Below are 25,280 nucleotides of genomic sequence, written 5' to 3' on the forward strand. Positions count from 1 at the left end.
CTGATGCAAGCAGCCATCTTGTGATTTAAAACATAAAAAATACAATACACAAAGCCGGGTCTCCAGCGCGTTTTGTCCTACACTATCAACAAAAGCATGTCAACATTCAACATTTTTGTAGGCAATTTTGTTGAATTTTGATTGTGTGGGGCAAAACACACGCTGGAGACTCGGCTTGATAGTTTTGCGCACATATCATGTGACATCACGCTCAGTCAAGTATCAAATTTAAGTACCTAAAGGACCTCGCATCCTATGGTATCAAGAAGAAAAAAAAGCTATAGTCTGGTCTGCGAGCACGTAGAATTTTGTACAATGACCCCAAGCTACCCATCCTTATCGTCCGTCGCGCCCTCACACTCACTGCGGGCGCACAGTCGCGACAGCAATATAATTACGCGCGAGCGATAAGGATGGGTAGCTTGGGGTCATTGGACTTTCTACGTGCTCACAGACCGGGCTTTATCATGTAGGTCCTCCTAATGAAAGCGATCTTACCGAGTCTATTTCCATTATGAATGTCTTGAAAAAAAGTGTAGATTTTTTCACTCAAAAAAGAAACTAGCTTTCTTCAGTGTTATTTTTGAAACTGTTTGAAATTGCTAACGGTTAATGATACAAGTTTATTATGTAAACAAGGTAATGTGTTTGACTTTGAAATATTTTGCATTTGTACGAAACATGCAATATGAAAATAAAATTTCCACGCAGTGTTATAAATTTATTGTGAGAATCTAAAGAACTAAGCCGACGGAATAATTATGCCCCCATCAGGCCTCCCCAACCCGTCTGACCAGCATGGGGAGTCATCATCATCATTTCAGCCACAGGACGTCCACTGCTGAACATAGGCCTCCCCCAATGATTTCCACATCGCCCGGTTGGTAGCGGCCTGCATCCAGCGCCTTCCTGCTACCTCCATGAGGTCGTCGGTCCACCACTCTAGACGTTCGTCCTACTGCCGTGACCTATAATGAATGAGAAATCTATTCTTCATGTTGCCAATAATAGCATTTATCTTCTTTTGCAGCCGTAAACGAAGCGAACAAGAAGCGAAAATTGTCGAAGAGCCAAAAGGCGAAGATCCAAGCGAAACAGCGGACAGCGCTCGCTGTCAAAAAGAAGGCAGCCGCCGCGGCCGCGGCCGCCGCTGCCAAAATGGCATCAGTGGCCTAGAACTGATTCCCTTATCCTTCTGAAGAAGTTTTAGTTAAATTTAACCTAAACACAATTTATTAAAAGCACATAAGGGCTTGTTCTTTATTTATTTATTTATTTATTTATTTATTAGGTGTATACTATAGTTGACAATCGAGTTTTGTTAGTAGATACTTAAGTTCTCACGGAGATATCCAGTTTTTGCAGGTTTTTTGCACAATCCCGAAATTCAAACACAAAAATGTGTTCACACAACGACAGGGAGAAAGAGCCCTAAGTATTAACCAAAGTTTTTAATTTAACAAAAAATATTAATTTTTTGTTAAATTAAAAACTTTGGTGGATATTATTAATAAACCATTGAATGTTCTTGGTGTTGTGACACCTAGTCTCAAGTTATCTATTTTATTAAATTCATGTCTGCAGCTTTTTGAAATGTTATTGGGTTATTTCTTTTCCTTTTTTATTTAACTTATTATGTCCCTTCGCGAAGTTCGGGACGTTTACATTTTTTTTATTAATATTAAGTTAAATGGAGACAGCAATATTGTTACTGACGCTAAGTAACAATTTATTTAAAAAGTATTAAACTAAGTTAAAATTATTCTAATATTATGTGATTAATGTTTGTTGATGATCGCAATAGAATGCTAGATTTACTGTAGAATGACTGATATTACGAGATTTTTATAAAAAGACGGGGTGCAAATTACTGTGTTGTAAGTATAATATGTAATTAAAAAATTAATTTAACTTAAGAAAACCAATCGTTTGATATAATTAAGTAATATTAATTGTATTTTTATTTAATAGAATAACTAAAATATTATGGACTAAGTTACTCTTAAAAGAGCTTCTAGTGTATAAATGTTGTTTTTTGTAATAAACTGTTCGTATGACTTGAGTTTGTTTTATTTGACGTCTTGGAACATTTTTTAACAAGAATCTACTAAAATAGTAGAATTTCATTAGCATAGCAACACCGCTGATGTTAAATTCATCCGAGATAAATATTGGAATGACAAAGTTTAACACCAAGAGAGTATTCAAAAATGTTGATTTCAAACAGTATTTCCACGTATATCGCTCATACAAAATATTTTTCGGATTCGAATCAAGTCAGTGGAAATCGACTCCGACTTTGTCGAATGGAACGTTAAAAAAATGACATTGACAGTTGCATAATAATAAAGTCGACGAAAAAATATTACCGAAAAATATAATTTTATGAATGAAATTCATGATTATTTAGTTAATTTATTGCTTTATTTACTGTTCTGTTTGTATAGTGTAAATATAAAAAGTTTTCGTTATAAAATCGAGGAGTTTAAGATGTATGACATAGAAGTTGAAATAGGCAGAGTTTCTAAAGAAGATTTGGGACTTGTGACTTCTAATATTGATTATGAGTTACAGAACTATCATAGTAATCCACAGACAGCTAAAAATGTTTATGAGCCACAAGCAGCTGAGGATTTTTATGAACAAACTATTGCTGACCAATATTATGAAAAACAACTTAGAGAAATAACTTTTTCTGACCAAGTGTATGATGAACAACATATGCCTGACCAAAATTTTGATGAGAAACAACATATTGCTGGCCCAAGGTATGAGGATTGCGAGCAACAACATTATGAACAAGCTATTGTTGACCAAAATTATGAACAAGAATATAATGAACAAGTTATAGCTGACCATTACGAGCAAGAACGTAATGAACAAATTATAGCTGACCGAAATTACGTGCAAGATCATATTGACCAAGCTAGTGCTGCTCAATATGAAAAAGAATATGGTGAACAACCTGTTGCTGGCCAAAATTATGAACATGAATATGATGAACAAGTTATAGCTGACCAAAATTATGAGCAAGAACCAAATAAAAAACTTATTGCTGAAAATTATGAGCAACCAATTGATGGCCAATATTTTGAGCAAGAACATGCTGAACAAACTATTGCTGACCAAAATTCCGAGCAAGGACATATTGAACAAGCTAGTGTTGATCAATATGAGCAAGAATATGATGAACAACCTATTACTGAACAAAATTATGAACTAGAATATGTGGAAGAACCCAAAACTGACGAAAATTATGAGCAACAACCTATTGTAAACCAATATTATGAGCAAAAACACAATGAACCACCTATTGCTAACCAAAATTATGAACAAGAATATTATGATGTCCAACCTATTGTTGATCAAAACTATAAGCAAGTGTATGATAAACCACCAAAAGCTGACAGTTATGAAGAAGCACATAATGACCAACATGTTGGTGACCGTAATGAGCAAGAATATTATGAACAACCTATAGATGATGATAATTATGAGCAAGAATATATTGAACAACCAATTGCTGACCATTATGAGCGAGAATGTGATGAACAACCTTTTACTGACGAAAATTTTGAACAACAATCTATTCCTGATCAACATTATGAACAACCTGTTGCTGACTATTATGCAAAAGCATATGATAAACAACATATTGCTGACTATAATGAGCAAGAATATGATAAACTACCTATAGTTGATGAAAATTATGAGCAAGAATATATTGAACAAGCAATAGCTGACGATTATGAGCTAGATAATGATGAACAATCTATTGCTAACGAAAATTATGAACAACCAATCCCTGACCAATATTTTGAACAACCGGTTGCTGACTATTATGAAGAAATACAAGATGAACAGCCTATAGCTGACCAAAATGATAAACAACCTATGTCTGATCGAAATTACGAGCAACAACATATTGAACAAGCTAGTGCTGATCAATATGAACAAGAATATAATAAAAATTTTGAGCAACAACCAAATGAAAAACTTATTGCTGACCCAAATTACGAGCAGCATATTGTTGAACAAAATTATGAACAAGAATATGTTAAACAACCTATAACTGAAGAAAATTATGAGCAACAGCCTATTGCAGACCAATATTATGAACAACAACATATTGCTGATCAAAACTATGAGCAAGTATACGAAGAACAATCTATAGCTGATGAAAGTTATGAGCAACAGCCTATTGCGGATCAATATTATGATCAACAACATAGTGAACAACCTGTAGCTGGCCAAAATTATGTACAAGAATATGATGAAGAACCTATAGTCGACCAAGATTATGATCAACAGTATAATAAACAACCTATTGCTGACCATTATCAGCTAGAATATAATGAACAACCCATTGCTGACGAAAATTATGAACAACAAACTATTCCTGATCAATATCATGCACAACCTGTTGCTGAATATTATGAGGAAGCAAATCATGAACATCCTATAGCTGACCAAAATGATGAAGAACCTATGTCTGACCGAAATTACGATCAACAACATGTTGACCAAGCTACTAATGATCAATATGAACAAGAATATGATGGGAAAATTGTTTCTGGCCAAGATTATGAGCCACAACATATTGTTGACCAAAATTATGAGCAAGAACATGTTAAACAACCTATTGCTGGCGAAAATTATAAGCAAGTTTATGATGAACAACCTTCGCCTGAACAATATTATGAGCAACAACCAAATGAACAACGTATTGATGACCAAGATTATGAGCAACATATTGTTGGCCAAAATTATGAACAAAAATATGTTGAGCAACCTGTAACTGATGAAAATTATGATGAACAGCCTACTGCGGACCAATTTTATGATCAACAACATAGTGAACAACCTGTAGCTGACCAAAATGATGTAGAAGAATGTGATGGACAATCTTTTGCTGACCATTATGAAGAAGCACATATTGACCAACCTGTTGATGAATGTTATGTGCAAGAATATGATGAACAATCTACTGCTGACGAAAATTATGACCAACGAACTATTCCTGATCAATATAATGAACAACCAATTGCTGAATATTATGAGGAAGCACATGATGAACAGTCTATGGTTGACCAAAATGATGAAAAACCTATAACTGACCGAAATTACGAGCAACAACATGTTGACCAAGGTACTGCTGATCAATATGAACAAGAATATGATGAGAAACCTGTTTCTGACCAAGATTATGAGCCACAATATATTGTTGACCAAAATTATGAGCAAGAACATGTTAAACAACCTATTGCTGGCGAAAATTATAAGCAAGTTTATGATGAACAACCTTCGCCTGAACAATATTATGAGCAACAACCAAATGAACAATTTATTGATGATCAAGATTATGAGCAACATATTGTTGGCCAAAATTATGAACAAAAATATGTTGAGCAACCTGTAACTGACGAAAATTATGATGAACAGCCTACTGCGGACCAATTTTATGATCAACAACATAGTGAACAACCTGTAGCTGACCATTATGAAGAAGCACATAATGACCAACCTGTTGGTGACCGTTATGAGCAAGAATATGATGAACAACCTACTGATGACGAAAATTATGACCAACGAACTATTCCTGATCAATATAATGAACAACCAATTGCTGAATATTATGAGGAAGCACATAATGTACAACTTATAGCTGACCAAAATAATGAACAACCTGTTGCTGATCAAAATTATGAGCAAGTAAATGATGAACAAACTTTGCCTGACCAATATTATGACCAACAATCCAATGAACAGCCTATTTCTGAGCAAAATTATGAGCAACCTATAGCTAATCAATATGAGGAATCACATCATAAACAGCCTAATACTGGCAAAAAATATGAGAAACAACCTATTGCTGACCAAAATTATAAGAAACAACATATTGCTGACCAAAATTATAAGGAACAACATATTGCTGACCAAAATTATAAGGAACAACATATTGCTGACCAAAATTATAAGGAACAACCTATTGCTGAACAAAATTATGAGGAACTACCTCTTGCTGAACAAAATTACAAGAAACAACATATTGCTGACCAAAATTATAAGGAACAACATATTGCTGACCAAAATTATAAAGAACAACCTATTGCTGAACAAAATTATGAGGAACAACCTATTGCTGAAGAAAATAATAATGAACAGCCTTTTTCTGTCCAACTACATAATGTGCAATCTGATGCCGACCAAAATATGGAACAACAACATATGGAACAAACTATAGCTGACCAAAATAATGAGCCACAGCCAGCTGCAAACAACACTGTGCTGACAACTGCTAACAAAGATTTTGTGAACTTCTCACTTGAAGAAAGCCAATTCATTCTTTTGACTGTACCATCAACTAATGACTCAATTTTGATGTAAGTAGCAAACTTTACCTCTTCATATAATTTATAATATTGGAAAAGATAACACATGCTTTTAGCTCTGTTGCCCTAGCTATAGTCCGGTCGTCGAGCACGTAGAATTTCGTCCAATGACCCCAAGCTACCCAACCTTATCGCTCGCGCGTAATTATATTGCTGTCGCGCGTAGCTTGGGGTCATTGGACGAAATTCTACGTGCTCGGCGACCGGGCTTTAGAAGTCTTAACAAGCTATCATAGCTAAAGAGCTAAAATAAAATTATTTAACAGTCCCAGTTTTCATTTAGAAGATTTATGATGCTTTAAAAGTTAAAAATATCTCATGTTTTTAAGGTCACGGAATGTCTTGATATTTTTTTTTTTTTAGGTATTAGTTTGTCATTGAAACTTTCTTAATTCTCATCAATTCAAATCTTAGACCACTATCTACTTACTGCTATGGTTCAATGTTTTTCTTACATGAACTGTTACAGAAAATCAACGCCTGTAAAAGTGGTGTTGGCGCCAATTGCTGCAGTACCCAATAAAGCCCCAAACATTATTAAAGCCACAGCCCCAAAGAAAAGGAAGAGAAATCCAATACCACCTTTTCTGAAATGTTCACAATGCACGTACACCGCCACAAAAGAGGATTTCTTCGAACGGCACGAAGAATTCCATTGGGTCTGGAAAATAAATGATAATAACAAAAGAGAATACAGATGTCCCTATTGCAGCTACTACACAACCAACATCCGAAGTCTGCGCTGTCATATATCTATATGTCACCGGAAAATAACAAGACTCGTAAGTTGATCAATTTTCTAGGTAGTTGATCAACTCTCGGAAAATAATAAACGGCAGTTGAAATGTACTATTTAACGCATTGAATTTTAGCTAATTGGTCAACTTACGGTACCTAGCCGTAATTTAATAATTTACTATATTGCTTCAAGTAAAATCATCCACAAATGGGCCAATCGTTGCCCAGAGTACTATTTGACGGTACGCTATTATCCGTCACTTAATACACTTTTCTCTGATTGGTCGATAGCATTAATTATAAGCATTTAGCAAGTGTTTATTCATAGAGTTACAAACACTTAGATATTTTGTTTTAATATTTATATTTTAGAGATAGGGATATTCAAGTTCGTCTATGCTATATTAGGTTAAGTAAATGAAAAATGTCTAAAAAAATATATTGGAGCTCAGAGTTTTATGATTGTAAGTTATATTCATAATAAGTATTATAATCAGTTTAATCAGTCAGTACAATCAGTGGGCTAAGTACAGAAAATAAACTGTACTTAGCCCACTGTAGTACTTTTGTAACTCTGCATCAAAGTGTTCTCATTAGTGTCCGACTAGAGATGGGTTTGTAGCCAGCTAGTTTGGATAATAACTGATTATTATCTATTAATAGCCATTATTAGCCATCCATTGGCTAGTAACCCTGCTATTAATAGTTTCTTACGTTTTTTCTTCCACCTTTAAAATCAAATCAATATTAAAATCAAATATTACTCAAAGAAACAAAAAATAACTAAAATTTTAAAAAACATCAATGTAATTTATATAAAAGACATTGTAGTTAAAAAAGAATCTAAATATAAAAAAGCAGAAACTGACTGACTTAGTGACACTCAACGCACAGCCTAAACGGCTAAACGTAGGCACTTGAAATTTGTAAGGGACGTAGCTTAAATACCGTAGAGGTGCACTAAGAAAGGAATTACCAAAATTCCCAAGGGAACGGGAATTAGCGGGAAAATCCTTTTGTATGAAAAATCTAAACCGCTTAAGTTAGACGCTTGAAATTTGGCATGTAGGTACATTAGTAAACTTAAAGCTTAGTTACAACAAGGAATTCCCGAAATTCCCACGGTATTGGGAATTAGCTGGAAAATCCTTTTGTATGAAAAAAGTAAACCGCTTAAGTTACACGCTTGAAATTTGGCATGTAGATACCTTAGTAAACTGAAAGCTTAGTTACAACAAGGAATTCCCGAAATTCCCACGAGAACGGGAATTAGCGGGAAAATCCTTTTGTATGAAAAATCTAAACCGCTTAAGTTAGACGCTTGAAATTTGGCATGCAGGTACCTTAGTAAACTTAAAGCTTAGTTACAACAGGATTTTCCAAAATTCCCACGGGAACGGGAGTTAGGAAAAAACATTTGTATGAAAAAATCTAAACCGCGTAAGATAGATGAAGGGGGTAAAACGGGATCCACGCGTACGAAGTCGCGGGCGGCCGCTAGTGCTTAATAACAGGCGATACTAAAAAAATACATAAAATACCCAGAAAATGTCAATAAATAATAAAAACTCAGATATTTTTTGACTTTTTTTATCGATAAAAATAGGTTTAGTAGTTCCGCCTATTTTCATATGTGCACTTTCTCAAGACTCATGCTGTACTAGCGGCCGCCCGCGACTTCGTACGCGTGGATCCCGTTTTACCCCCTTCATCTATCTTACGCGGTTTAGATTTTTCATACAAATGTTTTTTCCCGCTAACTCCGGTTCCCGTGGGAATTTTGCAATATCCTGTTGTAATTAAGCTTTAAGTTTACTAAGGTACCTGCATGCCAAATTTCAAGCGTCTAACTTAGGCGGTTTAGATTTCTCATACAAAAGGATTTTCCCGATAATTCCCGTTCCCGTGGGAATTTCGGGAATTCCTTGTTGAAACTAAGCTTTCAGTTTACTAAGGTACCTACATGCCAAATTTCAAGCGTCTGTCTTACGCGGTTTTGATTTTTCATACAAATGTTTTTTCCCGCTGATTCCCGTTCCCGTTGGAATTTTGCAATATCCTGTTGTAATTAAGCTTTAAGTTTACTAAGGTACCTGCATGCCAAATTTCAAGCGTCTAACTTAAGCGGTTTAGATTTTTCATACCAAAGGATTTTCCCGCTAATTCCCGTTCCCGTAGGAATTTCGGGAATTCCTTTCTTAGTGCACCTCTACGGTACCTAAGCTACGTCCCTTCCAAATTTCAAGTACATACGTTTAGCCGTTTAGGCTGTGCGTTGATATGTCACTAAGTCAGTCATTTTCTCCTTTTATATATTTAGACTAGCGGCCGCCCGCGATTTCGTACGCGTGGATCCCGTTTTAGCCCCTACATCTATCTTACGCGGTTTAGATTTTTTCATACATGTGTTTTTTCCCGCTAACTCCCGTTCCCGTGGGAATTTTGCAATATCCTCTTGTAACTAAGCTTTGAGTTTACTAAGGTACCTGCATGCCAAATTTCAAGCGTCTATCTTACGTGGTTTAGATTTTTTCATACAAATGTTTTTTCCCGCTAACTCCCGTTCCCGTGGGAATTTTGCAATATCCTCTTGTAACTAAGCTTTGACTTTACTAAGGTACCTGCATGCCAAATTTCAAGCGTCTATCTTACGTGGTTTAGATTTTTTCATACAAATGTTTTTTTCCCGCTTACTCCCGTTCCCGTGGGAATTGTGCAATATCCTCTTGTAACTAAGCTTTAAGTTTACTAAGGTACCTGCATGCCCAATTTCAAGCGTCTAATTTAAGCGGTTTAGATTTTTCATACAAAAGGATTTTCCCGCTAATTCCCGTGCCCGTGGGAATTTCGGGTATTCCTTTCTTAATGCACCTCTACGGTACCTAAGCTACGTCCCTTCCAAATTTCAAGTGCTAAATTTGTAAACTATGAAGGGATATGTTTAATCATTAGTATAACATTAATAGCAGGGTTACCATCTGAAATCGGCTATTATTGGCTATTAATGGCTAATAACTGCTTTTAATCCGTTACTAGCCAATTGCTATTAATCGGATTATTAGCACTTACCCATCTCTATGTCCGACCGAATGTTCGGTTTCGTTTTCGGTTGAGTTTCGGTAAAAACACGAGTTTCGGTTTAGTTTCGTTTTCGGCGGCAAACTTGCCGAAACTACGACCGAAACCGAATGTGCATTCGGGAGTTTCCGCGCTGTTATCGGTCATGTTCGGCTCGTTGAATGAGTGAATGAATCCGATCAGAGCCAATGTCGTGATTCGCTCGCTTGTTTGTTTGCTTGGAGAAGCAGCTTTTCCTCAAGACTACTCCCGCTACCTCAAGGGCGAGCGCACGCAGCGGGCACCCGCTCCGAGGCTAAATCTGGTTTCAGTCTGGCTGGACAGTCCACGTGACACTAAAACCAGCTTACGTGGAGGCCCCTAGAGTAATAATATTTAACGTGACATGTGTGTCAAAAAAAATGCACTATTGAGTAATTAATATCAACTTTAAAGTAAATCACCATCAAAATAACTTTCTACCCCTTTTTAACATAGTTTCACTAAAAATACATAGTTTCACTAAAATTTCACTAAAATACGAAACACGTCTTCCATTAATTCTGTTATAGGAATGTTTATGCAAAATTTGAAGTACAGTCACGGAATGAAAAGGTTCGTCAGTTTTCAAATTGATTCCTTCAACGAATCGCGAGCACATATTACTTTTTGAAACTATGTTACAGAATAATCTCGAGTTAGAGAAAATAATCTTTAACTGTTCGTCAGTAAAGTTCAAAATTATTCAGATCAAAGTTGTTTGACGATTTATCTTGTCAAGAAGATTATTATGATTGATAAACTAAAACCTTCTTGTTGGTTCAACCTGCCATTATTATTTCTTATAAAATAAAAAAAACTATTGTCAATTGGTCAATGTCATCATTGCATTGCACTGATGGGATAGAAAAATAAACAAGCAAAACCTTATTCGTTAGCAAACGTCATATTTATTTAAATGTTAGCAGCACTGTTTCTTGCACTGTTATGTTGGCAGGTTTGACTCTTACAGTACCTAGTGCAAGCGAAAACCGACACTAAGGTGACGAACCTTTTCATTCCGCGACTGTACATAGATTGGACGAAGGAATCTCGTTATCCCATATAAACTTTGCCCCCCTTTTTACCTCCTTAAGGGTAGAATTTTGGAACATCCTTTCTTATCAGATGCTTACATCATACAAAGAACACATCCTCCAAGTTTCAGGTCTCTACGACTTATACCTATTGTGATTGTGATATTATAGTCCATTCAGCGTAAGATGGTGATTATGACAGTTCTATTTAGTGAGGCGCTCCTTATAAACCTAATCGATATTTTTTAGAATCGAGAATATTTTCCATAGAAATCTAATCGCCTTTTATTTGTTTGATTTTTAATCTTGATCAAAATTATATCTATGAATTTGAACTATGTGGAAATGGAATAAACGTGAATATTCTTAGTGGTACAAAATAAATCACAAAGAATTAAATATATGCATTTAATTCAATAAAACATCAAAATATCAATAACAAACAATACGTGGAGAAATCGCATAAAACAAAACCGTCATCAAAGGCAAACGCACACGTACTGACTTAGCTTTGACCTGCCTGAGATAATAATCGTGATTCGATGGTAAGATGACCACCATGTCGATTACTGATTTATTGCGATTGTTTATGTCCCATCCCTATGAGCAAAAGTTCCGACTAACGCAGAAGCAATTCATTTAATATTTTTTCACAATTTTTTCTAAATAATAAACTAATAAATAATTAGGAATTCTTGTTTAGGTTAAATGAGAAAGATTAGTGATTGATATTTTGGAAGGATGAAAACACACAAAAGTAATTGTTTTTTACAACTCAATATTTTTATTCGTAGAAAGTTAGAATCATAAAACGAAACGTTTTATCTGTCTAAATCACCATCATAAGTTGAATGAACTATAGTAACTTTGTAATTTAAAGTGAAATCTATGTGAGAAAACAATAAAGTCTGACTGATTATAATAACGTTTTCTTTCTTTTTCCCTCAAAATATGAGCCTTGTAAGGAAGTTTCGGTTTCGGTTTCGGTTTCGGCCGAAATAGACACCGTTGCCGAAATTCGTTTTCGGTTTCGGTTTCGGTCGTAAAACTAGTTTCGGTCGGACACTAGTTCTCATTCGACAAAACTAGTATTGCTCACTGATTGTTCGTTTATTTCTACCACTACAGACTCCATTTCACTCATCATAAATAGAATCACGCATTATAATGAGAATTATTACCAAACAAAACAACAATTATTGCTAATTTTGCTACTGTAAATAAAGAAAAACAAGTACGGACTAGATATATTTGTTTACGTTTAAACCGGTAATGGCGGCGGCCGGGTGGCGGGAGTCTTTTAACCAATCAACGTGCACCTTGCCTTTGTCAACTTACTAAAATACGTACGTTAAATAGTACATTTCAAATGCCGTTTATTATTTTCCGAGAGTTGATCAACTACCTAGAAAATTGATCAACTTACGAGTCTTGTTATTTTCCGGTGACATATACATAAAAAATATAACGCTTACCGCTGCAAGGATTGCGCGTTCCGTGGCAAGAATTTGGGGGAAATTGCGAACCATTATAAGGAAACTGAAGAGCAGACGAGAAAGTGCAAGTATTGTCCGTTCTCGTCTCACAGTAAAGAACTGTTCCAAGCGCACAAAGACAATTTTCACAGCGAGGTGTGGTACGGTTGTGCTCTATGCGACTTTGAAGCCGCAAAGAAGGTCTGTGTGTTTAAGCATTGGAAGAAACACCATTTCAAAGGTCAGTGCCCTAAACTAAAGAGGTCGGTGCATTGATCATTAATCGAAGCATGTAAGGGACGATGTGCAATATGGTTTCTCTCTCTATGAAGTCCGGATCTTGACAGGTATTAATTAATCTATCTTTATATCTATACTAGCGGCCGCCCGCGACTTAGTACGCGTGGATCTCGTTTTACCCCCTTAGGGGTGGACTTTCGTAAAATCCTTTCTTAGCGGATGCCTACATCATAACATCTACCTGCATGCCAAATTTCAGCCCGATCTGTCCAGAGCGGTTTGGGATGTGCGTTGATAGATCACTATGTCCTTTAAGTTATACATAATTTATATTTAGAAAAGTGAAAGGAGACACTCACTCATCACGAAATCTCAGAAACTACAAGTGCTAGGAGTCTCAAATTTTGCATGGGGGTTCCTTTTAGAACGTAGTTGCTCACTAAGACGGGATTTTGCAAAATTCAATCCCAAAGGGGTAAAACGGGATCCACGCGTACGAAGTCGCGGGCGGCTGCTAGTACCTATTTAAGTTTTATAACATAATCTGCTAATATACCTGGGTAAGTCACACTTTCACATAACTTGAACCACGTATTTATTTGCTTGGGCGACTGTGAGGCTAGTGCCAGGGTAAAAAATACAAATGAGTAGGTCATCTTCATAGAATTTAGCGTGGATTAGCGGTGAGGTGCGCTGAATTTTGTCAGTGTGTGCGTGCGCGCCGCATACGTATTGGCGCGCTCACATACAAACCGCGCTCGGGCGTTTCTATGAAGATGACCTACTCATTTGTATTTACTCTGCTGGTGCACACGGGTGACCTTTAGTCACCGTGACAGACTGACAGTTTATCTTTCTCTCTTACACTTTTATAGAAATAGAAATATTTATTTGTCTTTGAATAGGGTGTACAGAAGGTCGATAATAACAAAATATGATCACCTATCCAGCCATCAACAATAGCATGCAAATATATCGTAGAAATATTAATGTTACTTATATGTATTAGATACTTTTTGCTGATTATTCCCTATAGCTTAAAAATTCTTGGAGTAGAATAATCGCGCGACAAGCCACTTTTGCAATGTGGTCTTAAACTGATTAAAGGACAGTTCTTTAATATCTTATAAAGAGAAAAGGAGAGATACTGGCACGGTGACACAAGTCACCCTTGCGCGCGCGCCATTTTGTTTTATTGCGCGCTCTCAATGGAGGGTAGTCGCAAACCGACATTTGGAAAAGCTAATGCGAAATTATTGAAAAATGTTGCCATAACTTTACATTTAATATGTTGTGTTGCAAGTTGCAAATAATCTGCTGGCGTAAAATTATCAAATTTCGGACCAAAAATCTTTATGATTAGTGGTGATAACTGTTTTATTTATAACTCGATCAAGTTAACTGCGCACCTGGCAGCCGTGACGTCACATCGACGCTCTGGTACGGAGGCGAACGCGGGGAGGCGTGCGGGTGAGAGTAGCGAAGTGCGCAGTTAACTTTATTGGGCTTTAAGTGTAAGTATTGAATATTTATTCTAGTCCGTAATATTGAAAATATTGTGATAGTATTTATTTACATTTTGAGGTAGCCAATATCCAAAATATTTGCTGATCATTTTTACATATTGTAGGTATCAAGTCATATTTAAGTATACAAGTATACTCATAATAAAAAAATATATTATACTGTCTTTTATTTTATTTCATACCCTTAGTTTATGAAAGTACAGAAGAATTGTAGTATAGATACCTAGGTAAAAACACCCCGTATATTTTATTAAAATTTTACTAATAAGCTATGATTTGGGGCTGCAAGTGATATTAATGCCCGTTTTCACCATCAATCCCAAATTTTTAAGTGACCCCTATGGTAACACATAACAGGAATTTAGTTTTCATAGGGGTCACTTAAAAATTGAGGATTGATGGTGAAACCGGGCATAAGAATTCCGTGGGCCTCCCCCAGGTACACCTAAAAATGGTTGTCGTTAGAAAAATGAAACAAAGATATAAAAAATGCAGTATATTTACAATATAGGTACTTGTACAAAATCGTCTCACACTTACGTTGGTACGGTCTACAGAATAGAGTATTTGATTCATAAGTAGGTATAGTCCGGTTGCCGAGCACGTAGAATTTCGTCCAATGACCCCAAGCTACCCATCCTTATCGCTCGCGCGTAATTATATTGCTGTCGCGACTGTGCGACGGGCGGCCGCAGTGAGTGTGCGAGCGCGACAGCAACATAATTACGCGCGCGATGGGTAGCTTGAGGTCATTGGACAAAATTCTACGTGCTCGGAGACCGGGCTTAGTTAGGGCACGTTTTTACTACAGAAGATTTAATACATGCTACGATATACAATATTTTCAAATACAGCTTCCTAATTATGTAATTATTCATCTATAACAATCTCTTTCTATTTATTAGAAAATGTATTTTATTTATTTAACTCAGCCGCAGCAGATTTTGTGGCGTCAAACGTCAGCGAGACTTGTATCAGAGTAAATACAAATGAGTAGGTCATCTTCATAGAAACGCACGGGCGCGGTTTGTATGTGAGCGCGCCAACACGTATGCGGCGCGCACGCACACACTGACGGAGCCAGTCGTGGTTGCGCCGAATTTTGTCAGTGTGTGCGTGCGCGCCGCATACGTATTGGCGCGCTCACATACAAACCGCGCTCGGTGCGTTTCTATGAAGATGACCTGCTCATTTGTATTTACTCTGCTTGTATGCCCTCCCGTGTCGCTCTCATAGCTCAGGCACTGATTGAGTTAACAGCTAGACCTATAGTAAAGTTGCTGGAGTCTCCTAGTCCAAAGATTTTTAGCAAGTTGTATTTAAGTAGTTAGAAGTAACAGAAAGTTATTGTTATAGTAAAAAAAAATCACTGATAAAATATTAAACTAAGCTTGGAATATTTTGTTCGCTTACTTTAACAATTAATTAAAATCTATTTCTATTTGAGAAAAGAAATTGTGAATTTTTTCTTGGTTGACAAAAATAGATTTATTAGTGAACTGAATTTGAGTTAAATTAAAGCCCGGTCGACGAGCACGCAGAATTTTGTCCAATGACCCCAAGCTACACATCCTTATCGCCCGCGCGTAACTAATTATACTGCTGTCGCGCTCGCACACTCACTGCGGGCGCCCGTCGCACAGTCGCGACAGCAATATAATTACGCGCGAGCGATAAGGATGGGTAGCTTGGGGACATTGGACGAAATTCTACGTGCTCGGCGACCGGACTATAGATGTATATTCGATATACCGATTGAACCACTAAAGTTTACATTAAATACTACAATTTACACAAATGGCTAGTTTTGTTTACATATTTTGCCTCACTACAAAAATAAGTTTCATTGGAAAAATATGTATTTACGTTTAATTCTACGGTTAATACTATTATTGTGGATATAATAATATATAGGAGGTATTAATGACCCTATATAAAAACGGCCTGTCGTCAGTCTTTGTAATACTAGGCACGATTTTATATGAACATATACGAACACAGTTGGATACAGCATAATGTTTTCGCATTTGTTTCTTTTTAACGGTAGTTGACACCAATTTGACATTCTTTTTAAGAGCTGTTTAACGCGACTTCCATAATTTTAGTTCGCTAGTAATATGATTTTTAAGCAAATTAAAAACTTACTGAGTTTTACTAAAGTGTTTCTGAATGAGCTGTGTCTCAGAATGATTGGATAATGGTGTCAACTTCCTAATTAAAAAAATATTCATAATAATCGCCAAGTATAAGCTTATAACATGTAGTATTTAATTTAATATTGTTCATTATAGTATTTAGTTTAAGGTCCGGTAATAGCCAGGAAGCGGCTATTCCCACCGCTGCAACTCCTGTGTAGCCAGGATCTACAGCTTGACCGCCAAAACCCAACCAGTGAAGGCCAAGTTTGTCCCGAGGGAAAGTTAACTGTCATTGGACCCGCAACAAACTTTAATGTACTACTCAGAAGTCTTGATACTTGGCGACTCTTTACAGCTGCTTTTAGCTTGCTATTAGATTGCCCATAGCAGTTGTTTACATTATTACGCTGCATTTACGTGCATAAATATTAATTATAGATTGGTGTTTACGTTAGTAATTTACTACGTGTAAGAAATCTCATGATTTGCCTATTCTAAGTACACATTAGCTGCCTAATTATTTACAATTAACTTAAAACTACCCGCATTTTTTAAATCACGTTCAACTGGGTAGACATTTTATTTGGAAATCGTTTATAAAATTGCATAAAATCAAGTCTTTTGGGTCAAGAAAATTAGTTTAAAAATCATTAAACGTTTAAGATGCTTTGGCAGTGACAATTTAGCTATTAATACCAATATTTAGGGTATTATTGTGAATGGACATCTAGAACTAGTAAATAATTACTATTACCACTTGTCCAGCAGTGGACGTCATTCGGCTGAAACGAACGAACGAACGAACCACCAAATGACTTGATTTGATATTGAACCTTACACTGAAGTCTCTAAGTCCCAAATCAAAATAAACTCGTCGTTTCATGGTAGGTACAGCTGGCCACTATATTTTCGTCGCAAAATAGACTCTATTACAATTACACAAGATGCCAATGTTTATCACGAGAAGCCAGTACTACTAAAACCAGTATTTATGTTAAAATTAACCCAAAAGACTTAAAAGTAAATAAAATACCAATCAAACGTGACGATAATATTGTGTTGGTGTGTTATAATTTCAAGACTCCGTTGGAAGAACACTGATTCAATAATATTGCTTGAAATAAAAACTTGTGGGACTCGAATGAGTAAAATAGCTAATGTATTTTAGACTTATAGTCTAATTATTATTAAAAAATCAATTTCACAGTAGATTACTATTCAAAAGATTATGATAATCGTGAAAATTGTCTTGCGGTAAAAAGAAAAGCGAAAATCTTTAAAATTGTAAATCAATGAAATCATTTTTGGCCACTTCTAAGTCTTTAGATTGATTAAAAATAAAATAAAATCAGTAAAGAGATGTTAGATATGTCAATCATCATACCGATAAATAAATAAATTATTAAATAAAAAAAAGTTAATACTTTTGTGCCCGAAACGTGAAATATTGCAAGTGTTTCGAGTCCCAGAGAAGAACATGTTAAAATGGAGTCCTAAAAATAAGTAAAACTAAACATAAAATATAATCGTAATACTGGTTGGATTTGGTTTCCATTGAACGGGCTAAAACTAGAGATGGCGGAGATCACTTGTGATTTTAACAGGTAGTTTAAAAATACTAGCGTTTTCACATTTAGGCGATTTAGCAGCGCGACAAACGCGCGACCGACGCGCTGCCGAAAATTTCATACTATGTGACAGCGGAGCCTTCACATTATAAAAACGCCGCTGCCGCGCTGCTGTCGCGCTTCTAACGCCCTAATGTGAAAGCGCTCTTACTGCGATTTTATACCAGTGACATTTTAACATTTGTTCAAGATAACTTATAAATATAATAATGATGAATACTATCATTATCAATTTTGAAACAGATACAATGGTGGCAATTCTTTTCTACTATTGTCTTAATAAATAAAATAGCTAAAGGCAACGATCAGCCATTTTTGGCACTAGAGTACCTCCAGAATATTCTTCCACACTGAACACATACAGCTGCTATGCTAAAAAGCTGGTAACTGCGCACCTGGCAGCCGTGACGTCACATCACTGCTCTGTGGGCCGAGTGTGAGTTTACATCAAACGTGGTAGTTAACTAGTGAGCGCGTTAAAAAAATTATGAGAATTTTAGTTCTTGAACGTTTCCGATAAGGGCGCTGTATAATCCGGCATACACTTACAAGTCGCGTTCCAACGAAGTGCGCAGTTAGCTCAATGACAATTTATTACTACAGATCTCATTTATTCAATCACATTTAGTTTAAGGCTTAAGGCGAAAAGTTAAGGCAAATTGAACAACTTTAGACATTTATAACTAAGTTTTAAAGTGGAATACATCTAAAGGGATACAAAAGAATTGCCACGATTATTAAAATCATATAAAAATGTTAGCGCTCAGAACTACAGAAGCTTTTCCGCAAAATTTACTATGTACTACTAGATAGGCTGTTCTGAACCGACATAATTTCTCTGTAAGTTTGTGACACTCATCAATAACTGATTTATATCGATTTCCAGCTAAAGCCTGGTCCGTGAGCACGTAGAATCCCGTCCAATGACCCCAAGCTGCCCATCCTTGTCGCTCGCACGTAATTATGTTGCTGTCGCGCTCGCACACTCACTGCGGGCGCGCGTCGCACAGTCGCGACAGCAATCTAATTACGCGCGAGCGATAAGGATGGGTAGCTTGGGGTCATTGGACGGGATTCTACGTGCTCACAGACCAGGCTTTAGACTAGTAGTTAACTCAGTCAGTTCCTGAAGTATGGGTGCCGCTCCCATAGTTTTCAATTCAGAAATCGGGGGTGAGACCAGAGTAAATACAAATGAGTAGGTCATCTTCATAGAAACGCACCGAGTGCGGTTTGTATGTAAGCGCGCCAATACGTATGCGGCGTGCACGCACACACTGACAAAATTTAGCGTTGATTAGCGGGGAGTTGCCCCTAAGATGACCTACTCATTTGTATTTACTCTGGTGAGACCGATAAATCGTTGATTTTTACTTGTTTTCATTTATTTTTTGAACAGCTGATCTAGTAATACCACTTGGAAGTCAGAAGGAAGATTATTTGATTTATCATATCAAAAAGCACATAGCTTTCTAGCTTTTAGTTATTTAAGACACATAATAACCTAACATTTAAAGACACTAATAAAGCGTATGTCACCGAAATTTGAACCACAATATGTCTAGCGTTTAACTGAGTCTGTGCCTGAAGTTTTTATGATGTAAAACGTCAGCGAGACTTCAAATGTGCTTCAGACGCAGAGGTCCCGGGTTCGATTCCCAGTGGGGGCAGATTTTTCTGTTCGGTTTGGTTGGTGGTAGGGCATGTTCTAAGTCCGCCTGTCTAGGTACCACCATCTTACCTAAGTCTGTCGCCATAACAACAATGTTAACAACATTGTTGTGTTCCGGCAGTTAGAGGTAAGATAGCCAGTTCCTCCGTGGTTGAGGATTCCGGGTGAAGCTCGCTTCCACCTTCGGCCTGATCGTCACTTACCATCAGGTGAGATACAGGCCGAGCTTCCTCGTTGTGGAAAAAATGAACTCTGTTACGTCATAAGTCTATGTTACCTCTCCCATACCATACGCACTGATCCAGTTAATCACTATACATATAAATTGCAATCTTCCATCCCTATAAGCATTAAAAATATACCTAGCTAGTAAATGCATTAAAATTCTTATAAAAATACTGGTATACGTCGTTTTGTACATGTGTTTGATTATAATATTTAACTTGTGATCTTGTCATGCATTGTGAATGTTTACATTTTTATTATTTCAAAGACTATGTCTTGGATTCTTCTAATGCTTAAATTATTGGAAAAAGTTGAAGATTTGATGTCTATATTAGTCATATGTCCACGTAAACTTGAAATATACATTTAAAAATCAGCCATAAATGTAAACACACTGTAAACTATCGAATCAGACGTTTGTTACAAAATGTAACATTAAACTAACTCATAAATTAATTAAAACACGAGTTAGAACATAAGATGCCACTGTATAGTTTTATGTGATGTCGCCGATACAATTTGAAATTGTAAATAAGGCAACTTAAACATCTATTTACATAGATAAAATACTTTGTTTACAATTATGGCTCAAACAAGAATTTTTTTTATTAATTAATGGAAAGCATTACATTTTTCAGGAATGTATTTGTTATCCAATTAAAAAACTAAAATTTTTCAAAATCTCCCAAAGTAAAAGGACATCTTACAATTTTATTGATAAAATTAGACAATTTTATTTATTCTATTTTTCTAATTTGGCTCTCATTTATTTATTAATCAAACCATAAATTATCTGTGATATTTTATTATTATTTTGTGATGACAATACATAAAAAAACGTGCACACTACTGGCCCTTATGACTTCTATATGTTCATATTTTTTATGCTATCAACACCGATGGTAAAGGCGAACTACAGTCTTTAGCAATTTCTTTTCAAACGTAGGCGCGTTCTACCGGAAAAGCGCTCATTCCCATCTGCCACCATCAGGGGGCAAATGGGAATTTGTTTACAAAGTCCCAGTCTCCCCCACTTCCGTCAAATAGTTGAACAAATAAATAAAACTGGACAGTTGTTGAGTATCGCGTTCTTTTATAAGGACATTTATCAACCCGGAAAGGGATCGTAACCGTATCAGCTCGACGCGGTCAGTATTCTTTGTATGAAACTCCATACTGCAACGCACACTTATCCGCACCGTAACGCAAGCGATTTTAAAACGTCAAGTGGCAAAAATCAAAAACTAACAATCCGTATTGATAGTAGCGCCCTCATGTGAATATATGGCCCGCCATACATGGACAGCTTGAGCAGTTAGTCAGTGATCAACATACACGGAACACTCTTGTAGTCAAGAGTCAACTGCTTGAAGCTGCCAGTGATAACTGCTCGAGCAGTTGGTATTAATTGCTCAACAAATCACAAACGCGCGCGCCGTGGAATGAAGAAAGTGGGCGGAGGTAACTGCGCGAGAGCTGTCGACAGCTCGAGCAGTCAGTGTATGGCTGGCGACTGCTTGACCGCACGATGAAAGTTCACCGTGCTGTCGACCGCCCAAATCAGTTGCAACTGCTCGAGCGGTTCGTGTATGTGCGTCCATAGAACTCTGCAGTTCACTGTGCAGTCGCAGCTTGAAGCTGTCGACCCTGACTGCTTCAAGCGGTCCGTGTATTGCCTATGGTTGTCCAACGTGGCAAAAATCGGAACTAATAATCGAGTATTTCTGAAAATTTCATAGCTGGGACGGTTCAGTGTTGGACATCTTTATACGCCTCGCGGTTGACAGCGCGCGAAGATGACAGCTCGCGAAAGGCGATACAGTGTTGATCCCTTTCCGAGTTGATAAGTCTGCTATGACGTATAGACGCTACTTTGTGTTATTATTTTTATTGTATCATTACTAATTTTTCACAAGCGGGGGAGAGTGGGATATTTTTGTAAATAAATTCCCAGTTACCACCCCCACGGGGGTAAATGGGAATAACCCCTGAAAATTAAAGTATATTTTTCTAGTTATTTTGTTCTAGGATGTAAGTCGATCGTTATGGCAGTCGTCGACTTTAAGGATCGGTGGTAGACATTTATTATTTAGTTATTTCCGCTAGAAGACCCTACGTTTTCGAGTACCTACATATACAGAATGTCTTTTATCTTACCATAATCAAAATTTTATTCCCATGCATACGTTTGAGTATAATTTAATTTCAAATGGACTTACAAATTAAATCAGTTAAAAATTACATCTTTTCCAATTAAAATCCAATCATAAAAATAACTTACAATCGATCAGCTAAAACTTACTATACAAAGATACCAGTGCAAAAATACGGCAGTGGGTCTTACGCGTTTCGCACCACGACTGATTCGGACCGCGGTGTGACCTTTCGCGGTGTGAAGCGCCCGTGATTTTTTTGTAATGGGTCAATTCGGACTGTAATATGCAAAAACAGTCCTTTTTACGGGACTACGCCAGAAGGAGGGTTATGTTTTTTGGAGTTCCATTAAGTATCTGACCGAATCAACCCACTACAAATTATCCTTTGACCATTCGCACCGCACATACGAAAAAAAACCGTTCAATAATTGCTGAGTGTTTCACACCGCGGTCCGAAACGCGTAAACACCCAGTGTTGCCAGTTTCACCGCTGGGAAAACTACTAAAACTACTATTACCTGAGTTTTAACTTTTAACTGTTCGGCATGGAGTCACCCCAGGTACCAAACCAGTTGTAGTTGAACATCGCAGCGTAGGGGTGTTTTCTTTTCTTGTGGAGGCGTAGGGACTCTTCTGAAGCGTACCAGTATTGGGGGAATTTGTCGAATGGATATTTGACTGATTCTTTCACGTACGGCTCTGATGGGTCGTCTGGAAAGACCAAAATAAAGTAATAAATAAATTGGTAAATACAGGGTGGAATTTTGTAATGTCACCTGAAGGGAACGTACTCTTAATACGGTAGATATAACCCGGTCTGTAAGCACGTAGAATTTTGTCCAATGACCCCAAGCTACCTATCCTTATCGCTCGCGCGTAATTATTGCTGTCGCGTCTGTGCGACGGGCGCAACAGCAATATAATTACGCGCGAGCGATAAGGATAGGTAGCTTGGGGTCATTGGACAAAATTCTACGTGCTCGGCGACCAGACTATAGACAGCCCGGAATTTTGAGACTTCACTGGGATCTGGTTTTCTTCAGGTTACCATCTGGGGGTTGTTTAAAGGTCCATCTACAGATAATGTACTTACTTGGAGGCAGACAGTAGAGGCAGAATATCCTTCTAGCTATAAACACTAGGTTATGGTCTACACTTATGGTCACCTGTACTACACGTGGCCATAAGACACAAATTGATACTCACTCGGTGGCAGACACTTAGCGCTTCTTAGACACATGAAGACACAGATCTAGTTACATTAGACGCTGTAGAAGTCGGAAATGTAACTATGAACACTAGGTTATGGTCTACACTTATGGTCACCTGTACTACACGTGGCCATATGTCACAAATTGCTACTCACTCGGAGGCAGACAGTAGAGGCAGAATATTCTCCTGCGGCGTCCCTCGTGGGTCTCTAAATGTTTCTTGTGCTGCTTCCGCCGCGTGGACACGTGCGGGCAGCAAGGGCACGGGATCGCCATGGCTGCTTATGGCCAGTGGGGACTGGGACCGCGGTGCTTGGTATGTGTATGAAGATGGAGGTCTAGCTACATTGGTCACTATAGCAAGACGTCCAGTTTAAGCTGAAACCCTGATCCTTAGTAAATGTATGAAGACAGAGGTCTCGCTATATTGGCCATTGTAGCAAGACGACCTAACTTGCATTTAGACACTTCGTAGTCCAGAATAAGCTGATACCGCACTCCTTAGCTACTGTATGAAGACAGAGGTCCAGCTACATTTGACACCCTTACCAAAAGTTACCAAGCACCAACGTACGTAGTGATTTACGTTACCGATAGATGGCGTTGCGTGTAGATTGAATCGCGGTGAGTGTGTTCCGGAATTTTGAGACCACTGGGATCTGGTTTTCTTCAGGTTACCCCCTGGGAAGGTTTTTTTCAGGTTACCATCTGGGGGCTGTTTAAAGGTCTACCTACAGAGAATGTACTTACTTGGAGGCAGACAGTAGAGGCAGAATATTCTCCTGCGGCGTCCCTCGTGGGTCTCTAAATGTTTCTTGTGCTGCTTCCGCCGTGTGGACACGTGCGGGCAGCAAGGACACGGGATCGCCATGTCTTTGGGCACGCAGCCTGCATCCAGCACCTTGCTGCTACCTTTATGAGGTCGTCGGTCCACCATATACCATACTAGTATGTATTATGTGTATACTCATTCGGCGGCAGATAGTAGAGACAGAATGTCACGAGAATAACTTGACACCTTGTTTCTTACAATGTGAAAACAGACGGTCTACGAAAGACCAAAGTAAGTTGACCCGGCGCTCTTTAGCAGCTAAATGAAGTCAGAGGTCTAGCTAAATTAGACACAGATTAGTGACACAGCGCCAGCGCATCTATAACCAGAATAAGCTGACTCCTCGTTCCTTAGTCCCTGTATCACATCAGAGGTCTAGCTACACTGGTAATAGGCAATAGTGGCTTACCAGAATAAGCTGACTCCTCGTTCCTTAGTACCTGTATGACACCAGAGGGCTAGCTACACTGGTCATAGGCAATAGTGACTTACCAGAATAAGCTGACTCCTCGTTCCTTAGTCCCTGAATGACATCAGAGGTCTTGCTACACTGGTCATAGACAATAGTGGCCAACCAAAATAAGTTGACACAGCGCTCCTTACCAACTATAGGCCGATGGAGGTCCATGATGATGGATGATGGTGCAATAGGTTATGGTCTACACTTATGGTCACCTGTACTGCAGGTGGCCATAAGTCACAAATTGTTACTCACTCGGAGGCAGACAGTAGAGGCAGAATATTCTCCTGCGGCGTCCCTCGTGCCTCTCAAGATGCTTAGCGCTTCTTAGACACATGAAGACACAGATCTAGCTACATTAGACGCTGTAGAAGTCGGAAATCTAGCTAAAACACTAGGTTATGGTCTACACATATGGTCACTTGTACCACACGTGGCCATAAGTCACAAATTG

General features: G+C 37.6%; 2 protein-coding genes and 1 long non-coding RNA gene across 5 annotated transcripts in view; 2 read left to right on the forward strand and 1 right to left on the reverse strand.

Moving 5' to 3' along the window:
- LOC135086170 (uncharacterized) overlaps nucleotides 1-1,406 on the forward strand; it is a 29,078-nt gene extending 27,672 nt beyond the window's left edge. For both annotated transcript variants that reach the window (XM_063980974.1, XM_063980975.1), the window contains exon 5: nucleotides 1,031-1,406. In XM_063980974.1, coding sequence (XP_063837044.1) covers nucleotides 1,031-1,176 — 146 coding nt within the window. In that variant the 3' untranslated portion in view covers nucleotides 1,177-1,406. The remainder of the gene's footprint in view (nucleotides 1-1,030) is intronic.
- Nucleotides 1,407-2,490: 1,084 nt separating this feature from the next.
- LOC135085943 (probable serine/threonine-protein kinase kinX) lies at nucleotides 2,491-6,387 on the forward strand. The gene has a single exon (XM_063980726.1). The coding sequence runs from the start codon at nucleotides 2,491-2,493 to the stop codon at nucleotides 6,385-6,387; it is 3,897 nt and encodes a 1,298-aa protein (XP_063836796.1).
- An 8,600-nt stretch (nucleotides 6,388-14,987) lies between these two features.
- LOC135086102 (uncharacterized) lies at nucleotides 14,988-24,367 on the reverse strand. 2 transcript variants are annotated; one of them, XR_010260293.1, is made up of 2 exons: nucleotides 24,285-24,367; nucleotides 14,988-23,034 (listed from the first exon to the last, which is right to left on the reverse strand). It is a non-coding gene; the product is annotated as an uncharacterized LOC135086102 (long non-coding RNA). The 2 variants fall into 2 exon arrangements; XR_010260292.1 differs by lacking the exon at nucleotides 24,285-24,367 and adding an exon at nucleotides 23,690-23,779.
- Nucleotides 24,368-25,280: the final 913 nt, after the last annotated feature.

The sequence above is a fragment of the Ostrinia nubilalis genome, chromosome 30 (assembly GCF_963855985.1).
Source record: "Ostrinia nubilalis chromosome 30, ilOstNubi1.1, whole genome shotgun sequence".
Classification (NCBI taxonomy): Eukaryota; Metazoa; Arthropoda; class Insecta; order Lepidoptera; family Crambidae; genus Ostrinia; species Ostrinia nubilalis.

Bases quoted from the DNA above. Each gene is read 5' to 3' on its own strand.
- LOC135085943 (XM_063980726.1), top strand. From the start codon at position 2,491: ATGTATGACATAGAAGTTGAAATAGGCAGAGTTTCTAAAGAAGATTTG.